Source organism: Mytilus edulis, chromosome 4, assembly GCF_963676685.1.
Source record: "Mytilus edulis chromosome 4, xbMytEdul2.2, whole genome shotgun sequence".
Classification (NCBI taxonomy): domain Eukaryota; kingdom Metazoa; phylum Mollusca; class Bivalvia; order Mytilida; family Mytilidae; genus Mytilus; species Mytilus edulis.
Genome location: NC_092347.1, coordinates 17,139,815 through 17,164,731, shown reverse-complemented (window position 1 = coordinate 17,164,731; position 24,917 = coordinate 17,139,815). Strand labels below are relative to the sequence as shown.

General features: G+C 32.4%; 3 protein-coding genes across 6 annotated transcripts in view; 1 reads left to right on the top strand and 2 right to left on the bottom strand.

The window, feature by feature from the left end:
- The window catches only part of LOC139521744 (coiled-coil domain-containing protein 172-like), a 388,671-nt gene that overhangs the window by 280,861 nt on the left and 82,893 nt on the right, over window positions 1-24,917 (bottom strand). The gene's annotated exons all lie outside the window — the stretch shown is intronic.
- On the bottom strand, window positions 1,026-23,797 carry LOC139521741 (mitotic checkpoint protein BUB3-like). Of its 3 annotated transcripts, none has more exons than XM_071315307.1 (7): window positions 23,718-23,797; window positions 19,188-19,406; window positions 18,597-18,666; window positions 13,446-13,597; window positions 12,722-12,905; window positions 7,652-7,871; window positions 1,026-4,408 (listed from the first exon to the last, which is right to left on the bottom strand). In XM_071315307.1, the coding sequence occupies exons 1-7, from the start codon at window positions 23,775-23,777 to the stop codon at window positions 4,249-4,251; spliced, it is 1,065 nt and encodes a 354-aa protein (XP_071171408.1). In that variant the 5' UTR covers window positions 23,778-23,797; the 3' UTR covers window positions 1,026-4,248. The 3 variants fall into 3 exon arrangements, with proteins under 3 accessions (XP_071171408.1, XP_071171409.1, XP_071171410.1); XM_071315308.1 differs by lacking the exon at window positions 23,718-23,797 and adding an exon at window positions 23,436-23,571; XM_071315309.1 differs by lacking the exon at window positions 23,718-23,797 and adding an exon at window positions 23,436-23,569 and having other exon boundaries at window positions 19,188-19,418.
- Window positions 23,574-24,917, top strand: part of LOC139521732 (protein mono-ADP-ribosyltransferase PARP14-like) — a 36,814-nt gene continuing 35,470 nt past the window's right edge. Inside the window, exon 1 of one of the 2 annotated variants that reach the window (XM_071315295.1) lies at window positions 23,574-23,838. The gene's annotated coding sequence lies outside the window, so the exon portion shown is untranslated. The remainder of the gene's footprint in view (window positions 23,839-24,917) is intronic. The other variant, XM_071315296.1, reaches the window with a different exon arrangement.

Here is a 24,917-nt window from a genome sequence, read left to right as displayed (position 1 = left end):
AAAATTACCAATTCAGGGGCAGCAACCCAACAACAGGTTGTCCGATTTATCTCAAAATTTCAGGGCAGATAGATCTTGACCTGATTAACAATAATACTTCATGTCAGATTTGCTCTAAATACTTTGGTTTTTGAGATATAAGCCAAAAACTGCATTTTACCCCTATGTTTTATTTTTAGCCATGGTGGCCATCTTGGTTGGTTGGCCGGGGTCACTGGACACATTTTTACAACTAGATACCCTAATAATGATTGTGGCTAAGTTTGGTTTAATTTGGCTCAGCAGTTTCAGAGGAGAAGATTTTTGAAAAAGATTACTAAGATTTACGAAAAATGGTTAAAAATTGACTACAAAGGGCAATAACTCCTTAAGGGGTCAACTGACCATTTTGGTCCTGATGACTTATTTGTAAATCTTACTTTGCTGAACATTATTGCTGTTTACAGTTTTTCTCTATCTATAATAATATTCAAGATAATAACCAAAAACAGCAAAATTTTGTTAAAATTACCAATTCAGGGGCAGCAACCCAACAACGGGTTGTCCGATTCGTCTCAAAATTTCAGGGCAGATAGATCTTGACCTGATAAACAATTTTACCCATGTCAGATTTGCTCTAAATGCTTTTGGTTTTTGAGTTATAAGCCAAAAACTGCATTTTACCCCTATGATCTATTTTTAGCCATGGCGGCCATCTTGGTTGGTTGGGTGGGTCACTTGACACATTTTTTAAAACTAGATACCCTAATAATGATTGTGGCCAAGTTTGATTTAATTTGGTCCAGCAGTTTCAGAGAAGAAGATTCTTGTAAAAGTTAACGACGACGGACGACGACGATGGACACTTGACGCCAAGTGATGGGAAAAGCTCACTTGGCCCTTTGGGCCAGGTGAGCTAAAAATACCAATTTCTTCTCATTTGGTTGATAAGGTCTATCAATTGTTAAACATAAAATACACAATATTTTGTAAAATTAAAGGCAATGTCTCTGGAAAAGTAAGGGAATGAAATCATTCATTCAAAATAACATTCCATTCATTTATTTATTAAAATCTATTTGGTCCAGTGGTTTTCTATCTATCTGTTGACATGTGCATCACTATATGCTCTTGACCCTTTCAGACAGAAGGCAAGGTGGGCAGTGTATGAAAATGACTATTTAAGGAAATCTCTTCTATAAAGTAGTGTCAATGTGTGTCAGTGAAATCACTTATCTAACAATATGTGATTTCCCTTTACTATTTTTAAAAGAAAGTTTCACTGAAAGAATGGGAGTCATGAATTTTGAAAGATTAGGGCTTACATAAATAGTATTTTTGAAGTATTTTGGCATAACTTACTAGTAATTCATGGGGTCCCAACTAAGCATACAACTCAATGGAGAAACAGATTAATTGTAATCTCTTTGGTCAAGACAACTTGAACTCATATAATTCTGAATGGGGATCAATGTCACACAGTTTAAAACTTGTCAAAGCCATTGCTCATATTAACCAACCTTTGATCAAAGACTCACAAAAGACTAGAATAAATCAAGATTGACAGCATTTACAGTGGAATTTACAATGACTTTTATTTCCGAGGGGAGTGATATTAGTTGATTTGAAGAATTGAGAGAGCTTCCAATCATAGAGAGATAGCTAATATCAGAAATAACAACTATACAAAATTCAAAATTGAAATATGCTTTGCATACTTTAAGATTTGAAATCGAAAATATATAGACACTAATTGGGAATGACATTGAAATCAAATTATAAATTTACATTTTCTAACTTATACATGATCAATGGGTACACCAACTAGAGGCTCTTAAGAGCCTGTATCGCTCACCTTGGTCTATGCATATTAAACAAAATACACTGATGAATTAATGGTGATTCTATAATATAATGAACTTGGCCCATTAGTTACAGAGGAAAATATTTTGTTAAAATTTACAAAATTTATGAAAATTGTTAAAAATTGACTGTTAAGGGCAATAACTCCTTAAGGGGTCAACTGACCATTTTGGTCATTTGACTTATTTGTAGATCTTACTTTGCTGAACATTATTGCTGTTTACAGTTTATCTCTATCTATAATACTATTCAAGATAATAACCAACTAGATGTGTCAAAGCGACATGAATGGCCCCGTCTCAAAAAGTTGAAAAATCTGCAATTTCAATAACACATGTGGACACAAACATGATGGTAGTCTCACATATCAAAAACCAGCTCAAAATCTGGAGGGGTATAGAAAAAAAATCTGTATAACTGATTTTCAATAATTTATCAAAGTCCAAAGCCTGTAATTTCAGCAAAAATTAGCGAAGCAGAACAAAACTTATACTTGATCTGTAACTCATCATGGTTAACTCACATATCAAAAATCAGCCGAATATCTCAAGGTGTTTAGAAAAAAAGTCTGTATAACTGTGATTTTCAACAATTTCTCAAAGACCAAAGTCTGTAATTTCAGCAAAAATTAGTGGAGCAGAATGAAACTTGCACTTGATCTGTAACTCATCATGGTTAACTCGTACACCAAAAATCAGCCCAATATCTGAAGGCGTTTAGAAAAAAACTCTGTATAATGGTTTGTTGCGGAATGACAGAATGACAAAATTACAGAATTTCGTAATATCTGAATTACGGAATTACAGAATTTCGGACAAGCGGAAAACTATATGGCACCAACAACTTCATTGCGGGGCCATAAAAACCGCAAAATTTCCTTAAAAATTACCAATTCAGGGGCAGCAACCCAACAACTGGTTGTCCTATTCATCTGAAAATTTCAGGGCAGATAGATTTTGACCTAATAAAAAATTTAACCTGGTCTGATTTGCTCTAAATGCTTTGGTTTTAGAGTTATAAGACAAAATCTACATTTACCCTTATGTTCTATTTTTAGCCATGGCAGCCATCTTGGTTGGTTGGTTTGGTCACCAAACACAATTTTTATACTAGATACCTCAATGATGATTGCGGCCAAGTATGGTTAAATTTGGCCCAGAAGTGTCAGAGGAGAACGTTTTTGTAAAAGATTACAAAAATTTACAAAAAATTGGTAAAAAATGAATATAAAGGTCAATAACTCCTCAAGATGTCAACTGACCATTTGGTCTTGTTGACCTATTTGTAGATCTTACCTTGCTGAACATTATTGCTTTTTACAGTTTATCTCTATCTATAATAATATTCAAGATAATAACCAAAAACAGAAAAAATTTCCTTAAAATTGCCATTTCAGGGGCAGCAACACATAAACCAGTTGTCTGATTCGTCTGAAAATTTCAGCGCAGATAGATCTTGACTTGATAAACAAATTTACCCCCATATCAGATTTGCTCTAAATGCTTTGGTTTCAGAGTTATAAGCCAAAATCTACATTTTACCCCTATGTTCTATTTCTAGCCATGGCAGCCATCTTGGTTGGTTGGCCAGGTTACCTGACACAAATTTTAAACTAAATACCCAATGATGATTGTGGCCGAGTTTGGTTAAATTTGGCACAGCAGTTTCAGAGGAGAAGATTTTTGTAAAAGTTTACGACGACAGAGGACGCCAAGTGATGAGAAAAGCTCACATGGCCTTTTAGGCCAGGTGAGCTAAAAAGGGTAATTCATGTATATCAGTGACTACATAAAGATAAGCTTTTAATTATAGAGGAACAAGAAAATAGCTATAGCTTCAGAAAATACTCTATACAAATAATGTTATCAAAATTAAAATTTGAGTTTTTATTTTTGTGAAACCCATCATGGTGCAATAATAAAAACATTTTAATTTTTTAAATAAAATGAAAGATATGCATATGTTACATCAATGTTTATACACAGTTCAATTTGACATTGAATGCAATTTGTAATGAGATAAAATGTTATAATACATGTATGACTAAATGCACGTTTCTGAAGAAGTCTATTTCATATTTTTTCTTACATTACCAATTCCAAGTTAGTCTTCATGAAGATACACATTATATGTACCAATAAAAAGACTGTACTGTAGAATGTGGATTCATATCATTCATTGGATACCAATTTTCGTGGGTTCATGGTTACAGGTAAAACATGATTTCAAATGATCAATGAATAACAAATTTCCATCATCCTTTTTATGCAGTGATTGGCAAAACCACAAAAATATCCACAAAAAAAGGTTTCCTCAATCCACGAAAATGATATACCAATGAAAACTGAATGAATCCGAAGTCCTGTATTGTTTCTTGAATCTGATAAAAACATTAATTAAAGGTGTTCAAGCTTTTGGTTTGGTTTCCTGATCACTGACATTCCTGATATATATAGAGTCCTGAGGAATATCAACAGCATCATCTGTTTCATGCATGTACGAAGAAGCAATCGCAAGAACTGATCCGTCATGGCTGAACATAAGAGAGGCAATACTGGTAGGATATCTGTAAAACAAAACAATAACAAGCTGAACATAAGGAAGGTAATACTGGTGTAAAACAAAACATAAACAGGCTGAACATAAGGGAGGCAATACTGGTAGGATATCTGTAAAACAAATCATAAACAGGCTGAACATAAGGGAGGTCATACTGGTAGGATATCTGTAAAACATAAACAAGCTGAACATAAGGGAGGTAATACTGGTAGGATATCTGTAAAACATAAACATAAACAGGCTGAACATAAGGAAGGTAATACTGGTAGGATATCTGTAAAACATAAACATAAACAGGCTGAACATAAGGGAGGTAATACTGGTAGGATATCTGTAAAACAGAAACATAAACAGGCTGAACATAAGGGAGGTAATACTGGTAGGATATCTGTAAAACATAAACAGGCTGAACATAAGGAAGGTAATACTGGTAGGATATCTGTAAAACATAAACAGGCTGAACATAAGGAAGGTAATACTGGTAGGATATCTGTAAAACATAAACAGGCTGAACATAAGGAAGGTAATACTGGTAGGATATCTGTAAAACATAAACAGGCTGAACATAAGGAAGGTAATACTGGTAGGATATCTGTAAAACATAAACAAGCTGAACATAAGGGAGGTAATACTGGTAGGATATCTGTAAAACATCAACAAGCTGAACATAAGGGAGGTCATACTGGTAGGATATCTGTAAAACATAAACAAGCTGAACATAAGGGAGGTAATACTGGTAGGATATCTGTAAAACATAAACAGGCTGAACATAAGGGAGGTAATACTGGTAGGATATCTGTAAAACATAAACATAAACAGGCTGAACATAAGGAAGGTAATACTGGTAGGATATCTGTAAAACATAAACAGGCTGAACATAAGGGAGGTAATACTGGTAGGGTATCTGTAAAACATAAACAGGCTGAACATAAGGAAGGTAATACTGGTAGGATATCTGAAAAACATAAATGTAAACAGGCTGAACATAAGGGAGGTAATACTGGTAGGATATCTGTAAAACATAAACAAGCTGAACATAAGGGAGGTAATACTGGTAGGATATCTGTAAAAACATAAATGTAAACAGGCTGAATATAAGGGAGGTCATACTGGTAGGATATCTGTAAAACATAAATGTAAACAGGCTGAACATAAGGGAGGTAATACTGGTAGGATATCTGTAAAACATAAACATAAACAGGCTGAACATAAGGAAGGTAATACTGGTAGGATATCTGTAAAAACATAAATGTAAACAGGCTGAATATAAGGGAGGTAATACTGGTAGGATATCTGTAAAACATAAACATAAACAGGCTGAACATAAGGGAGGTAATACTGGTAGGATATCTGTAAAACATAAACATAAACAGGCTGAACATAAGGAAGGTAATACTGGTAGGATATCTGTAAAAACATAAATGTAAACAAGCTGAACATAAGGGAGGTAATACTGGTAGGATATCTGTAAAACATAAACAGGCTGAACATAAGGGAGGTAATACTGGTAGGATATCTGTAAAACATAAACATAAACAGGCTGAACATAAGGAAGGTAATACTGGTAGGATATCTGTAAAAACATAAATGTAAACAGGCTGAACATAAGGGAGGTAATACTGGTAGGATATCTGTAAAACATAAACAGGCTGAACATAAGGAAGGTAATACTGGTAGGATATCTGTAAAACATAAACATAAACAAGCTGAACATAAGGGAGGTAATACTGGTAGGATATCTGTAAAACATAAACATAAACAGGCTGAACATAAGGGAGGTAATACTGGTAGGATATCTGTAAAACATAAACAAGCTGAACATAAGGGAGGTCATACTGGTAGGATATCTGTAAAACATAAACAAGCTGAACATAAGGGAGGTAATACTGGTAGGATATCTGTAAAACATAAACATAAACAGGCTGAACATAAGGGAGGTAATACTGGTAGGGTATCTGTAAAACATAAACAGGCTGAACATAAGGAAGGTAATACTGGTAGGATATCTGAAAAACATAAATGTAAACAGGCTGAACATAAGGGAGGTAATACTGGTAGGATATCTGTAAAACATAAACAAGCTGAACATAAGGGAGGTAATACTGGTAGGATATCTGTAAAAACATAAATGTAAACAGGCTGAATATAAGGGAGGTAATACTGGTAGGATATCTGTAAAACATAAATGTAAACAGGCTGAACATAAGGGAGGTAATACTGGTAGGATATCTGTAAAACATAAACATAAACAGGCTGAACATAAGGAAGGTAATACTGGTAGGATATCTGTAAAACATAAACAGGCTGAACATAAGGGAGGTAATACTGGTAGGATATCTGTAAAACATAAACAGGCTGAACATAAGGAAGGTAATACTGGTAGGATATCTGTAAAACATAAACAGGCTGAACATAAGGAAGGTAATACTGGTAGGATATCTGTAAAACATAAACGTACATGTAAACAAGCTGAACATAAGGGAGGTCATACTGGTAGGATATCTGCAAAACATAAACAAGCTGAACATAAGGGAGGTAATACTGGTAGGATATCTGTAAAACATAAACAAGCTGAACATAAGGGAGGTAATACTGGTAGGGTATCTGTAAAACATTAACAGGCTGAACATAAGGGAGGTAATACTGGTAGGGTATTTGTAAAACATAAACATAAACAAGATGACAATGACTTGTTATTTGAATTAAGAAAATGATCAAAATATTAAGTATTTCGAATACACAAAAATGACTTTTCTATGTTAAAGTTTCTCATATAAGTGCCTCTGCAATTACTTCAATATACCGGTACATATAAAATAAAATCATAATTTTTTTTTTACTTATTGTTTCAAAAATTGATAATCATCAAGTATATATATCATTGTTTACTTTTTGTTTGTGAGTTCTTATTCCAAGTATTCTGTATATTAATTGGCTAACATGTTTCCTGGATACAGAACAATCATGTCTTTTACCATGTTTTGAATTTGGAAACATATTTTTATTTCTTTGTTGAAAAGATTATTTTCACACCCACCTTAAAACTGTGAGTTTTTATTTATTTAGTGTCAAGTTTATTTGCTTACAAATATATGGCATGACTTCTGGTTTGATCATTAATCCTATTTTGTGATATTTATTTATTTGAATTGTGACTGTTGAAATAAAAATGAATAACTTCTGCTTTCATTTATTCATTGCATTGATAAAATTGAATGTCATGAAAAACTTATTTCCCTACAGTACTTACCTGTGAAACTGACAAAGCCGTTTTTTATTAAATCCATCCCATATATTGACATAACCATCAGATCCTCCTGAAGCAAAAGTGTTGTGTTGTGCATGGAAAGCTATAGCATTTACAGGATAAATCATTTCTACTCCATTCTCTTTGATTCTATGACATTTAAATGCATATTTCTTTTTCTGAACTTCAGGACTTGGGTCTAGGTATTCTACAGCTACTCTACCTATAAATACATACAAAGAAATATGACAAGCAAGGACTAGAGTCTAGGTTTTCTACAGCTACTCTGCCTATAAATATGTACATAAAAATATGACAAGCCAGAACTAGAGTCTAGGTTTTCTACAGCTATTCTGCCTATAAATATGTACATAACAAGAATGTGTCCATAGTACACGGATGCCCCACTCCCACTATCATTTTCTATGTTCAGTGGACCGTGAAATTGGGGTCAAAACTATAATTTGGCATTAAAATTAGAAAGATCATATCATGGGGAACATGTGTATTAAGTTTCAAGTTGATTGGACTTCAGCTTCATCAAAAACTACCTTGACCAAAAACTTTAACCTGAAGCGGACAGACGCACAGACGGACGAACGAACAAACGAATGGACAAACGAACAGAGTGGTATCTCAGAAACAGTCAATATTGAAAAGAAATCAAAGTGATGGATATCACTCATGGAAAGATTAGAAGAGTAGTTCAAATAATTTCATATTAAGGTATGGTGGGGGAAACTGAACATTATAAAGTACTATTGCTGAAAATTGCATTAACAGCAGGTCTTTAGAAGGAAAAGTGCTTTTCCAGTATGAGAATAAAATGAGCTCATTTAATTAAATAATATGGGTCTCTTAATTTGAACTATGTCCAGTGCACGATGTTTTGTCGATATTGTCAACATCGCAATGTCAACTTTATAGTGTCGTTATTGTGTTTACATTGTATCCTATCAATATGTTCTATACCTTTCTGTTTACATCGTTCACATCGTATACATCGGGATGTTGACAATATCGTGTCGACATCGTGTTTATATTGTATATATATAGAGTCTATAGCTTTCTGTTTACATCGTTCACATCATATGCATCGCGATGTTGACAATAACGTTTCAACATCGTGTTTATATTGTATATATATATATATGAAGTCTATACCTTTCTGTTTACATCGTTCACATCGTATACATCGCAATGTTGACAATATTGTGTCAACATCGTATTTATATTGTATATATAGAGTCTATACCTTTCTGTTTACATCGTTCACATCGTATACATCGCGATGTTGACACTATTGTATCAACATCGTGTTTATATTGTATATATATATATATATACAACTCGTCTAAACATCAACCCAACAATGTTAGATCTGTAAATTTGCTTTCGCAAATTTTTGGTTCTTCCCTCGCCGGGATTCGAACCCATGCTACTGTGATATCGTGACACCAAATCGCCTGCACTGCAGCCATCCCGCTAGACCACACGACCACCTGGGCTCTCTAAAAAAGAGCTTTCGGTGGGCATGTGTTACCTTTCCACGTCAGTTTTAATCTAGCGGCGTACTACAGTACATGATATATAAGGCATGAAGATGTTATTGTTACAGATCAGCTAAATTATCTATAGTAAAGGATCCTACAAATTAATGTAAGATACAGTCACAGAAAATAATTATATTCATAAGTACGTCTGAGTCAGTGACAACCCTACAACAGATGTATCCATCGGATCGCCATCAATGATGGTGATACATGGCTGTGTACATAATGTATATACAACTCGTCTAAACATCAACCCAACAATGTTAGATCTGTAAATTTGCTTTCGCAAATTTTTGGTTCTTCCCTCGCCGGGATTTGAACCCATGCTACTGTGATATCGTGACACCAAATCGCCTGCACTGCAGCCGTCCCGCTAGACCATACGACCACCTGGGCTCTAAAAAAAGAGCTTTCGCTGGCCATGTGTTACCTTTCCACGTCAGTTTATATATATAAAGTCTATACCTTTCTGTTTACATCGTTCACATCGTATACATCGCAATGTTGACAATATTGTGTCAACATCGTGTTTATATTGTATATATAGTGTCTACACCTTTCTGTTTACATCGTTCACATCGTATACATCGTAATGTTAACAATATAGTGTCAACATCTTGTTGTTGTTGTATATACATTTTTTTTCGTTCTTTTTTTTAAATAAGTTAACATGATTAAGCAGTTAGTTATATAGTTAAAATTGTTTTCTTTTTTTCATGTCGGCGTCTGTTATTGTTAACTATGCCATATAAACTTTGCTCAATGTTAAAGGCCATACGGTTATATATAGATGTGCCAGTTAGTATGTATGTACTGGAAATTTTACTTATTTGCAATCATACCACTTCTTTTTTTATTAATACCTTTCTGTTTAAATTATTCACATAACAATGTTAACAATATTGTGTCAAAATCGTGTTTATATTTTATATTAAGTCTATGGTACGTATATAAACGTTAAACTAACTGCATTTGTTTGCACCTGTCCTTAGTCAGGAATCTGTCGTTCAGTAGTTGTCGTTTGTTGAATTGTTCATAAGTGTTTCTGGTTTCATGTTTTTTTACATTAGACCTTTATTTTTCCTGTTCAAATAGTTTTACACTAGTGTTTTTTTGTGCCTTTCATAGCTTGCTACTCGATAAAAACCAAAATTCCGTATTAATGTCAAACCTATAGGGGTATACTTATAAAAGATGTAACTTAAATAAAAAGTTGTCTCATTTGAACTTATACCGCATCTTCTTATATGTATACATCGCTATGTTAACGATGTCAACGATGTAAACAATATATAAGAGTTCAAACAATGTTAACAAAGTTGACTAGATATCGGTTTAATAATTGTGTACATCGCGATGTTAACGATGTCAACGATGTAAACAATATATAAGAGTTTAAACAATGTCAACGATGTTCACACGAAATCGTTTTAACCTTGTAAACATCACGATGTTAACGATGTCAACGATGTAAACAATACATAAAAGTTCAAACAATGTCAACAATATTGACACGACATCGTGTTTACATTGTATACATCGCAATGTTAACGATGTCAACGATGTAAACAATATATAAGGGATCAAACAATGTAAACGATGTTGACACGACATCGTGTTGACATTGTAAACATCGCGATGTTAACGATGTAAACGATGTAAACAATATATAAGAGTTCAAACAATGTCAACAATGTTGACACGACATCGTGTTTACATTGTATACATCGCAATGTTAACGATGTCAACGATGTAAACAATATATAAGGGTTCAAACAATGTAAACGATGTTGACACAACATCGTTTTAACATTGTATACATCGCGATGTCAACGATGTATACATTATATAAGGGTTCAAACAATGTAAACAATGTTGACACTATATCGTGTTAACATTGTAGATATCGCGATGTCGACAATATTGAATAAACATCCTTCACTGGACATGAATGCTTAATTTGCACAATTTTATTTAAACTGCAGTTTATATCTTATCCAAATAATGTTGCCTGTTCTGAACATGTTTAAAAAAAACAAACAATTGCAAATCAAAAATTCTTCTAGTAAATGCTTCCAACTATCATTGTAAGACATAAAATCTAGACCAACAGCTAAAAACTTTAAAGTGTCAACAAAAATAATCTAAATATGTTGTTTTGGGGCCTTTTGTAAGTTGAAACATAGGTAATATGACATTGAAGATTTAAAGTTCACAGTCATGACAGTAGAATTTTTTAAGTATTTCTCAAAACAGGGCATTGAAAACTTATTTTATTAAAATGAGGATTCTTTCTTGATTGCAAAAATATATATTCACTTCTAATAAAAATTCAAATGACTAAAATAGACATAATGATTGATGGGGAATAAATTAATAAACAATGGTTTGTTTTAATTAAAAGTTTTAAAATTTTAAAATTGTTTCAAGACTGAATTCCTGATGATTTCCAAAAATAAGTGAACTAATCTAAATTCAAAATTGTTGATTAATTACAGATGATTTATTGGAATTTATCAAGTAATTATAGGCCTTACTTGAATAGCTTTTATATATTCATATTATTCATATTTCATTTTTTTTTTTAAGATCTTGATGATCAATGGATTAACGAATAATGTTTTAGTTGTAATGATACCACTGAAGATGAGAAACATGTAATTTGGAAATGTCCACTATATGCAGATTTTCATGCTGTGTTGTTTAGTCATGCTAATTCTTTTTGTCATGATTTTATTAGTCTGTCAGATGATGATAAATTTGTATTTTTATTTATTGATGAAAATGTTTACTTTTTATACTGCCAAAATCTGCTATGATATTTTACTGAAAAGAAAATGTCTACTATTAACATTTGTATACTTTTAATTTTTAATTTTTTTTATAGTCTCTTTTTAGAGTGGCGCTTGTTTTATATTGGAAATTGTAATATTATGTAAATTTTTTATAAGAGGTGAGACTCAAATAAAATATTGTCTTGTCTTGTCTTGTCTTGTCTATATACTTTTGTGTATTCAATCATGAGGTCAAATATTTGTATATTGAAGGTTCTATTTATGTAAGCCTGGGGTTGATAGGTAATGTGGTCAATTTGATTGATAGTTTAGGAGGTGGGGCATTTTAATTAAAGGTCCACCTTGTCTCTGATTGTTTGGTGATAATGACAGTTGTCAATCATTATAGTATTGTATCAATACCCAATAACCTAATCAAAATGTTATAAAAAAAAGCCTGCACATCAACATACCTTAGTTACATACATTCTTGGATGAACTGCTCCAAAAAATATACTATTTTTTTTACCATGTGTATTATGTGAACATACATGAGAACTATAGGGAACTCTATTTCATTGTGAATACATGTACATTTAGTAACTGTAGCTAACCTGTCGTGTTGTTAGGGAGGCTAGTGCCTAAGTAAAGATTAAGAACAAGTTCTAATCTTTCCAAAAAAACAAACCTATAGCTACCATTTAATACTTTTAATTTAAACAGCATAAATTAACAACATAAATTACCTTCAATAGAACTTAAAACATAGCCATTTTTATTTGGAAAACATCTGATACATCTTGTTTGATATTTGAGACTTGATTCTCGTCTCTGTTGTACATATCCCATATTTCTCAGGTCCCAGACCAGAATCCTCCTTCCTGCAGTACCTACGACCAATCTGTCACCACACACAGATAATGTGTACACCTAAATAAATTAAAAAAACAAATATGTTTATGTTGGCGAACACTTCAAAGAGAAAATCAGACATGCCATTGCCAGCCCTAGAATGGCTTACCAGCTGTTTATGTTAACTTGAGCATGATTGTCCACTTGAAGTTGTAATGATTATAATTGAAGTCTTTTCAAGAAATACAAAAACTGTCGGAAGACCTAACCAGTTCTATATTTTATATAACAAGCCAATCATATCAAAGGAAGATCACTCCACTTTATAAAGATGATTTTAACACTGACATTGATATTTTTAGAACAGATATAAGATTCATGCACCTTGCAAAAGTAAGTTATTTTCTTGTCAAGTTTAACATCATTTTGTGACTTGAGTATCTGAGCATATATTTCTTTGATAACTTTATGGAAATGTTCCTGATTAGGATGTATAGAGTGCACTATATTTTGAGTATATCAAAGGTAGTGAAAAACCTTGGAGATTTAGATATAAAGTCAGTACCATATGTGGTTGATTGCATTTCAATTCTTATGCTTATTAACGCTACTTCTAACCTTATCTGGTTGACTAAATGATCCTGCAGCACATGGAGTACGTGGATCCCATAATTTGACTGTTGAATCCCAACTACCTGTTATTACAACATTGACCTCTGGACAATACTCTACACATTTTATAGGTGCTTCATGTGTACCCACAGTAGTACCTGCAATTATATTTTATTTTTTCATTACATATAAATTTTCCATTTTGTGTATTGTTAGATATAAAAATAAATTATTGCTCCAATAACAATGCTGTTTTATTTATTATTATTATTTCAAATTGGTATGTACATAATCCTTATTGTATTTTTTCTTGAACAGATATTTAGATCTATAACAATTGAAGAAACAGACCCAAGGTTTGATGAACACAATAGCAATTTTTCCCCATGTTTTCTGTAATCTGAAAGAAAATAAATACTAAATGTCTTCATAATATTTAAATTTTAGTCTTAAAGGGAAATCACACTATTTAAACTACTAATAATAATTCATTAAAATTTTGCATGTAGACAAATCATACTTATTTCAATATTTTTGGCGAAAAAAAAATTTGGGTCACCGATGTTGTTTTCGAGATATGACGTCATCAAAAAGTAAAGAATTGCGTTATACCGTAATATAGAAATAGCGCTCAAAAATGCTAAAAGGCAAAAGTATTGAAAAACGATGTTTAACTGGTTTAAATAAAACAGTCAATTGTAACTTTTATCTTATACACATTTATTTTTCTCAGTTTCCTTATTTTTTAAAGCCTTTTTACATTTCCCGCCATTTTTAATTGCCGTTTATTATAGATTTTTCTTGAAATAAAAAAAATCTACTAATGTTTTTTCCTTCAAACTTCTGCATTAGTTGCAGCTTCAGGGGAGATTTTAAAAGCATAAATAAAAAAGGGGGGTCACCGATGTTTTAAATCCGCTACAGTGGAAATAATCTTATTATCAATTTTTGGCGGGAATTATAACTTTTTCTCTTTTTTTTAACGTTATAGAAGACGTTGCTAGCATAGCAGCATTTCTTGCAATGCTTGGAACTATTGGGTTAAATCTTTCTTCTAAAAAATTATATATATATATATTTTTTTTTATATAATAATATTTTTTGTAAGGTATTTTGATTATTCATTATTAAACATACAGTAACAGTTTATTAAAAAGAAATTGTCAAAGTTGGAGTCATCTAAATTTTTTAATTGCATTTGTTGTATAGGAAAAACTAATGTGTGCCTCATGCCGTATTAAAGAATTAATTTACGGCTTGCAGATTTAGAATCTTCTACTTCGGAAGATTGAGGGTATCTTGGCTGAAAAGTAACACGTTCCATTTAGACTACAAACAGAATAAATTCACTAACTTGTCCATTGCACCGGGAAGATAAAACCCGAAATGCCGTGTTTAAAAAGCCAGAAACTCGGCACTTTAAAAAAAAAGCCCTCAATGACACCGTTTTCGGAAGAAATTTAAAATTGGCTAACATTTCTGTTATTACACAACGCTCCATAATCGACACAAATTAAGTTCGAGTTCCAGTTAAATTTTGAGTGAAAGTTCAAGTTTTATTTTGATTTCGAATATTTTTTCTAGTTTAAGCTCGAGTTACACTTAGAAACTTCTTGAGTTATACTGTTAGATAGAGTAAAAATTCTGGTAAGAGTTTAAATTTTGAGATCCGATGAAATTAAGAGTAAGAATGTGGTTTCTATTTTTTGTTGGTGCACCTCTTTTGGTTTGAATGTATATTCTTTTATTACATTTATCTTTCATTGTGGTAAATGCACCTATTTTTGCCAATACTGATTAATGAGGGGCGGCAGGACCTTTTTCGGGACGTCGGGATCAAGTGTTTTTAAGCTCGGGATTTCGGGATTGACCTTTCGGGATCCGGGATTTCTTTTTTCGATGTTCGGGATGTCAGGATTTTTTTTTTAAATTCTGGACCTCGGGATTTCACGTTTTTATTCTAATATGACATCCTTATTACGCTTTGTAAACAAAGCCGTGTTCTAATGAGCACAACATATGTTTGACACATGCGCACGAATTTACTGTGTATATTAACGTTATTTCCATCGTTATCCATTAAAATATATACATTTAAGCAGCTAACATAAACTTTTATTATATATTTTTTATAAAACAACATATATTTACCCTGCTTGTAATGTTTAAACTTATTAAATATGAAATGTAATGCACACACTCCTCGGGGAGGAAATGGGAAAAGCCAAACATTTTTACGGTATATTCGTATGCTTCGACCTATAAAAATACTGTATTTGTCCTATTAGAATCGCAATAATTCCTTCATGTCATGTTCTATGCTCAGTTTAACATGGGTAGGCATTATATTTGACCACATTTTACACCTCGCTAACGCTCAGTGTAAAATATCGACAAATATAATGCCTACCCATGTTAAAATGAGCATAGAGCATGACATGAAGGAATTATTTCTTAATTTTAAGCCCAGGATTTCGGGATCAGGACTCCTCTGGCCTCCCCACACCCCACCCCTCATTAATGATAGTTAATTTGAAAATAATTAATTAAATTTGTGTGCCAATATTTAAGCACTCTCTGCTATACCATGTTGGCTTTTTTTGTTTAAAGAACCAAAGAATAAAGAGTAAAAAAACTGGATGTCCTTTTCAGTCACGGTCTCCGACAATATCCCTTAATCACTGTCGACAGTGATCACATTATGTGATCTAAACTCGAACCTACATCTGAACTTTTATTACTATTTTTTAAAATTTTTATACCATTGTTTTCTTGATTTTTGCAAAACTTTCAGTGGCAAATATTACATGAACATCAGCACAAAACATTTGTCTATATGAGTGGAATATTTTTTCACCAGACGGACCATTAATGTGTTTTTTAGTTTAACAGTACTCTGTGAGACATGTATATATCTCTACATAAATACATGTGTATGTGTGTGTGTGTGTGTGTTAAATATTTCTCTTGTTGGAGACAAATGTATAGTACGTGTTGAATTATTATACGCCCGGTTACGGGACGTATTATGGTATACATCAGTCCGTCCGTCCGTCGTCAACATGTCGGACATTAACTCAAAAACGCTTTAACCAATTGGCATAAAACTATAAAGAAATTGTTTATATCTATTGACGTGAGCTCCCTTTCTTTCCTTTTTTTTTATAAATTTTGATTTTACGTTTCCGAGTTATAGGGTTTTATCCATTAAAAAAGGGGGATTTTCCAGTTTTCGGACAATTATAACTCAATATCGCTTTCATCAATTTTCATACAACTTTGATAAATTGTTTATATCTGTTGATTTAAATACCCTTTTGATTTTCATAAATTTCTAATATGGCATTGAGAAGTAATGAATCTTTCTGAAATTGTACCACAAGGTTCCATATCACAAATGAAAGGCTGAAATTGATTTAAAGGGTACATGTAATTGCTCAAAACGTTCAGGAATAAGGAGCCACAAACAAGCATTTAACTAAAATTACTATTTTACAATAACTTGTGTTTAAGTGTATGAATCTATCTAAAATTGTACTACAAGGTTCCATACCACACAGGGAAGGCTGGGATTGAGTTTGGTGGTAATTACTCCAAGAGGGGAGCGATGGCGTTTTATTTTATTTTTTCGAAATATCTCAAAAAGAAATCTCCAATTGCACAGTATTGCACGATAGATTTTTAATACCTTTGACCACATTTATTTTGTGTCAGAAACCTATATTATGTCAAAAATTTTATCACAATCCAAATTTAGACCGTATCAAGCTTTGATATTGTATCCAAACTTGCCCAAACTGTTCAGGGTTCAGAGGCGTTAGATATCAAAGGAACATTTGGGAAAGATGGACGACACTTAGATCATTTCTGTCGTCACATGTGAAATAAATAACGATTTCAAATAGGACTTCACACATTTACGTCCAGTGGCAAGTTTAATGCATATTCAGAACTAGATTAGAACATATGAATTTGACTCTGCTTTGTAAAAATCCGACAGGCTGAGCCGGATAAATACTTATATGAAATGAGATGTTTAATGAATTATTTATACATGTAGTATAGAAGACTATAATAGTTATGACGTTGCATGCATGTGATATGAGAAAACTGTAAGTTGAAACTCATTGTTCTTATTTACAACCCTTATTTGAACAGAAAACTACAGATTCTGATAGCTATACGCTAACATGCTGGTACTCTTGGTCTATTTGTACCCCCCCCCCCCGAAATATACGCTGAACCCTACATACCGCATCGCGGCGATACGCTGCCAAAGTTGTGCCATTTCATGACCACTTTCGGCTATTTTTTTTGCCATACATTTTGTCCATTTCGAGTAGCATTTTCATTTTTGCACTTAAGGTCAAGATGAGTTCATAATATTTTTGGAAATTTAGAATTCAATTAGATATTGAACATATACATTAGAAAATTAAAAAAAATATATATGACACCGACTTCGTTATCGAGAAAATGGTCGGAAGGGGGTACTAAGTTACATTGAATATGCTATGAAATTCCAACGTTCTTAGTGTTGATTATGCATGATGATTATGTGTTTTGTATTGGTATATCCTTTTTATCATAATGGTCTGGATAGTGGGTCATTCATTTATTAATGTTTATTTTGTGTTTCCAATATTTTTTATTCTCTATATTTTAGCACCTCATCATTCAATCTTTTTTTTTTTTGCCTTTTATTCTGCAGTATTTGCCCATTATTTTGTATTCCGCAGGTAAACCCCAATACAATCTAGAAACTCGCTAGTACAACATATCAGTTGTAAAAAATATGATATGTCCATTATCATTTCTCCTGCTTTAGTGAAACATCCCTTCGAGCGTTCGCTTTTTCATAAATTAGCATGCAACCTTTACGGCGGAATCGAAAACGGCGACGTCATAATACAGTTACGACACTATGGCGGCGCCGAGAGCGATGCGTATAAACAATAGTGTGATTTCCCTTTAACTAAATTTTCTGTAGGTGGAAAAGATCAAAAGAATAGATGTAAGGGAACACTATCAAATATCATAGAAGTCTCAATGGTGAATGCCCAAACATATGGGAAATTGAAGGTAAATTTTCTAGTTGATACAAATAATTGTTTTTATAAGCATATTCCAAATGTTCTACTACTAAAATCAATGTACCTGAATTTGTATTAAAATCAAACATTTTCAGTGTGTTGTCAAGTCCTCCACTGTATGAATGAACTGCATCCTGGAAAAACAAAATATTTAATAAGTTAGAATAAACATACTGCCATTAATTATAAGGGTTAAAGATCATCATAAACTGATTAACTTACTTGCATGCTCATACAGTAAATTCATGTGGACCGTAAAAAAACTGTGGTTCATATAAATATAAGAGTCTCTCTATCCTGTTTCCATGCTCAGTGACTGTGAGTTTTGGGATGAAACCTTCACTTAGCTTTAATTCTTAAAAGTAACATAAATCTTAAGTTTTAAGATGTTGAAAACACATTCCTGGTAACCTTAAACATGTTAAATAATCAAAGCACTGTCAGTGCTGTAATCAAGCCATTTTTTAGGTACAGGTAAATTTTGGTGTCTACACATTTTTTAATCTCAATGATTATTTAGTAGAAATAAGAAGATGTGGTATGAGAAGACTTTTATTCAGAAGTGGAAAAATATAATAGTGAATGTAAATATATCATTCCAATGTTTTCATGGCTGTATTAGCTACAAAATGTGACTTTTTCTTTCAATACTTACATGGAAACAACAATCTAAAACTGGTGCAGAATGAAAATATTCCATTCTCTTGTTATTGGCCACAATATCGTACAATCTGACTGTAGAGTCCCATGATGACACAAGAAGAAACTGGCTAGAGTTAGGACCAAACTTTACACTTGATATGCCATCATTTGGGGGGTTCTTCAACTGAAATTCATTTGGTGTTTCTCCCATCTCTATAGCTATCTCTGGCATCTATAAATAGAACTGTAATACAATCTTTGAATTAGAGTTCATTTGAGACATTTCTCCTGCATAGCATCAACATAATGAAATTAACACATTGTATACATTGTAATCACCATTTGATTCTCTAACATGTCTAATATGACTATAGATACTCAAATATTCTGTATGACTTTGTTTACATGTGCACTTGTATATGGTTTTTGAATATGCCCTCCTTGGGCACTAATTTTGTGAATAAAAAAATACTCTTTTCTTAATAAAGCATTCTTAGCTAATCTGTATAATTTTCACTGGCACATACATGACATACATGACATATGCTTTACTTACATGTACATCTTAGATGTATGATTTTTTTTAATTATTTTTAGTTGTTAGTGGCTTAGAACTAGCAGTAAGTTTGGTGCTGTTATAAGTACATGTATAGAACTACTAATCCAGGCCCGGTCAAAAAGAATATACAAGAAAGTAGTACATACATTTATTTTAAACAAAATAGTTCCTACACATAGCTGTATCTTTGTCAATAGCAGGAATATTTGGGTAGTTTTGGTATCGAATGAAAGCTTAGGAACTTGGAATCACTGTAGAACCCTTGTTGAAAGATTTATTTGAATGATAAAGATGTACATGTACCGGGTATATGAAATTTTGATAGGAGAGCCCATTTGGCCTGTTGTTGAGACCAGAAGTTCTTATTTTTGTATGTACTATCAATGCAAACTTCCAGGAACCAGAACGCTCTAATATGCAATTAAAGTTATGTTGATTATTTTGATTTTTTTAGCACAAGTCAGGATAAGCATGATAAGGCACTGTTTTGGCATGAAATACCTGCCACTTTATTTGAACTTAAGATAAAGTAGCCATTAATGCTTGAAATTGCAGAATTTAACATAGAAAGCAATGGGGCTATAAATAAGCGGTTTTATACCGTTTAGGGGGGGGGAGGGGGGATTCCCCTTACATGTTTAACCCCTATATATATACATTCATGGAATTACAATCTGTCGATACCTGTACCTGTATCTTGGCATTGTACAAGGTCATGTTTTTCTCTGATTGTTTATGATGTCTTTACACTAAATTCATTGCATGTTGGATGTGTACAGATTTATAATTTAGTCTTAGATGCTTGATTTTTTTATTAGTTGTAAGTGGCTTTGAACTAGCAGTCACTTAACTGCGAGTACTCTCAGATCTGTTCCTAGTGTCTTTTTGCTGTTGGGATACAAGTACCCGTCCACATCCACTTGTATTTTTGTCCATCTGATGAGTTAAGCCTTTTTCAACAAATTTTTATAGTTTGTTCTTATGTTGTACTGTTATACCACTGTCCCAGGTTAGGGGGGTTGGGATCCCGATAACATATTTAGCCACGCCACATTATTTATGTAAAATGTATGTGCCTGTCCCAAGTTAGGAGCCTGTAATTCAGTGGCTGTTGTTTATGTGTTACAAAAATGTACATATTTGTTTTTTCGTTCATTTTTATTATATAAATAAGGCTGTTAGTTTTCTCGTTTTAATTGTTTTACATGTACATTGTCATTCCTGAAAGCTGACTATGTGGTATGGGCTTTGCTCATTGTTGAAGGCGGTACAGTGACCTACATGTACATGTATAGTTGTTAATTTCTGTGTCATTTTGGTCTCTCGTGGAGAGATGTCTCATTGGCAATCATACCATACTTCTTTTTTATATTAAATGAAATCAACTCAAATATGATATTTATGGCTTGTTTTCTCTCCAAGCCAATAGAATACCTATATACATGTAAGTATAGTTGTCTTGGACAATTCTAAATTTTTTTTTGATAAAATGCAAACATGGCAAAACATAAACAATAACAAATTTGTGATTATAAACAAACATTTTTACATAGTGGAAGTGCATATTTTTTACTACAAATGAACTTAAAATCTTTTTTGTTTTCAGACTCTTTTAAATTCTTGCTTTTGCGCAGAAATCTACTAACTTTTTTCGGTCTCTTTGTTGGAGACTTAGAGCAAAATATATATTTATCAGTTTAGTAAAATAAAAGAAAGAACACAATGCCAATTTATTCTTTGCTATGAAAAAATGTTATCTAATGAAAGCGTGTCTTTGTTTACATTGAATATGACTTCATAACATAAATTACGTCACAACTAAAATCCCTAACAACAGAACCAAAATCGGAAACATTACAGCATTTCCATGTGTTTTCTAAATCATTTTGAAGTAAAAAAATGTTTAAATTAAACAAAAATATTCATACAGACTTCGTCTCCTTTAACAGGTATTGCCTGCCTCATATTATTAAGATAAAACTATTTACACATGGTCAGACCGGTCAGTCTAACTTCAATTGTTTGTAAAACTTTGGAAAAGGTTATACGGAAGGAAATGATTGATCATTTAATAACCAATAATTTGTTATCAGACTCACAGTTTGGTTTTCGCTCTGGAAGATCATGTATATTACAATTACTTGATGTCATGGAAGACTGGTCATTATATATGGATAATAATATATCCTGGGACACATTATATCTCGATTTTGCCAAAGCTTTCGATAAAGTGCCACATAAAAGATTACTAAAGAAACTGTATTCATACGGTATTCGTGGATCTATATTAGAATGGATAACTGACTTTTTAACTGGACGTCGACAACAAGTTGCGGTGAAAGGGGAAAAATCTGAATGGCAAAATGTAATTAGTGGAGTGCCCCAAGGCAGTGTACTTGGACCTGTTCTTTTCATTATATTCATAAATGATTTACCAGATGTTGTGGAGTCTATAGTAAAAATTTTCGCAGACGATACTAAAATTTATGCACCTACTTCTAAATCTGATGTCTTACAAAATGATCAAGATGACCTCTACGATTGGTCCAAGTTATGGGACATGAAATTTAATGTGAACAAATGTAAACAAATCCATTATGGAAGAAATAATCCTGAAAATGTTTATACCATGAACAATATTGATATCATTAAAGATGAACAAGAAAAGGATCTTGGAATTATTTTTCAAAATGATCTTAAATTTTCTCAACATATATCAAGTAAAATAAATAAAGCCAATAGTATACTTGGGCTAATTAACAGAACTTTTATCTTTAAAGATCAATATACATTTTTAAGACTATACGTTGCGTTGGTACGACCACACGTGGAATATGGAAATACAATATGGTATCCGCATTTAAAGAAAGATATTAATGCTGTAGAAAAAGTGCAGATGAGAGCAACTAAATTAATTCCTGATATACGACATTTAAGCTATGAAGACAGATTAAAAGTACTTAAACTACCTTCCCTAACTCACAGAAGGCGAAGAGGTGATATGATACAAGCTTTCAAAATATTAAAAGGATTCGAAGATATATCTTATGAAAGATTTTTTACTGTCATCAGTACAAATACCCGTGGGCATAATTGGAAATTAGCAAAACCTAGATGTAACACTTCTTTTCGATTAAGACATTTCTCACAACGAATTATTAATGATTGGAATAACCTACCAGTTGAAGTTATTTCATCAAAAACTGTGGAAGCCTTTAAAATTAGTATAGACCGTCATTGGGAGTCAGTCATGTATCAGTTAAGAAATTGATGAGGACACAAATAGTTTTCTATATAACTTTTTAATTGTGTGAAATATTGCACCAAATCATGCAGGATTGATGATTGTATCAGTTTTGAAAGTGTACCAAAATAGGGTGGGCTAAAAAGGATAGGATCCTTCCATATGAGCCCCACAACGATCTTACAGGTATCTTACAGGTATGATGAATTTACTGACTGTAGCCGTTGGTGTAGGTTTAGACGGCTGCTTTAAACAACTCTATAGAGTCGCTTATCACGATACTCAGGGGAAGGCTGTTCCAGATTTTAATTGTGTGTGGAAAAAATGATTATTGCCTTATTTGTGTTCTGCAGGATGGAATAATTTTGGTAATAGAGTGAGTGCAAGACTTTTCAATTTTTTGGAACTGATCAAGGAAAACAGGGAGAGACAATACAAAATCACTGCATCATACATACTTATCCCTTTGTTTTTATAGAGATTAAATATTAATGATATTCTTTCTTCACAAGTAATTCATAAATAATAAGGTCCACAAAAAATATTTTAAAAATCAAAACACCGCCCGGAAATGAAGAAAATATTCTAATTTTTAAAGGGCAACTTATTTCCGGGAAATTTTTAAGGCGGACCTTTTTTATATTTTGGACTGATTTATTTATATCCATAGACTATAACGTCCACCCAATTAAATAAAGATGATTTACTGGTGAACAATAAGTTTACTTTCACTTTGATACCTTTGGTTTACTGAAAATTACCCGCTTTCCAAGAACGAAAGTAAACAGTTTAGTACGCATGCGTTAATATCAGAAGTTTGCGCAGTTGTTAGTAGGAAGGTTTTTTCTAACATTTATAAAGGTAACTTCTGAAATCACCACTGAATTTATAAAATCACATCTTACATTTAAAAGTCATACTTCAGTTTCCAACGCTCAAATTTTCAGATAAATTTTGGAAAATAAATGTTTACTTTTTTTTTTGCACTGAAAAGTCTACTTTCGTTTTCTCCTCTTTTTATACAGTAACAAGAAAATACCTTTCTTCTTAATTTGATGGAAACAAAATTATGTCAAAATATGCTTATGGAACGGTGAAAAATTACACATATGCTATTCAACATCATATTTGATAACTAAATAAAAGTTCATTAATCTACTTTCACATTCTCTTTTTTTACCCTGAAAATGAGTCATATAGAACAATAGACCGAAGCCATCTGGATTAAAAAAAAATATTAGATTTTTTTCTTTTATGTTTTATAAATTTCATTATGGGAGAGCAGGCGTGTTATCTTGTTCACTTAATTATCCCTGCCACTCAGTCTAGCATAATGCAATAGACAAATAAAATAACTAATCGAAGAATTCAAATGGAAAAAAAATATTCAAAGAGTGACAGACCAACATAGTAATTGATGATAGAGTAAGACATAGCGCATGAGTTAATTGTCAGTGTTGTTAGTTCACATTTTTCGATATTGGAATTCTTTGATTAGTGAATTGGCAATGATGGCTATTTTTTTTTTTGAAATTGAAAGTTAACTAAGAAAATGATACAAAAGGATCTATATCTTTTTCTACCTATTTATAATTTATTTTGATCTGACATTATTGACACCTTGACAACACCTATTGTTGCATGACATCAGAGGATTGAAATAACCATGTTTATCATTTTTATTTTACATGTGTACTTTTCCTAGTTATTGGAATCATAAAAAAGGGGATTTTGTCTGTCTGTCTGTCTGTGTGTCTGATTATTAAGTCCAGAGTTATGGTCCATATATAATGTTAGGGTACTGTGTTAAACCATATTTCTGTACAAAGGGAGATAACTCATTTTTAAAAGATTTAAAAAAAACATTCTTTGGTAAATTGTTTGAAGAATTTTGTGCCAGGTTTGTTTGTTATTTTGTACAAATTATAATTTTCTGAATT

Bases quoted from the DNA above. Each gene is read 5' to 3' on its own strand.
- LOC139521741 (XM_071315307.1), bottom strand. From the start codon at position 23,777: ATGCGTACTAAACTGTTTACTTTCGTTCTTGGAAAGCGGGTAATTTTC. The intron at 13,598-18,596 runs GTACATTGATTT...ATATAATTGCAG, and splicing joins TGATTTTAATACAAATTCAG to GTACTACTGTGGGTACACAT. The intron at 4,409-7,651 runs GTAAGTACTGTA...TTTGTTTTACAG, and splicing joins CGGCTTTGTCAGTTTCACAG to ATATCCTACCAGTATTGCCT.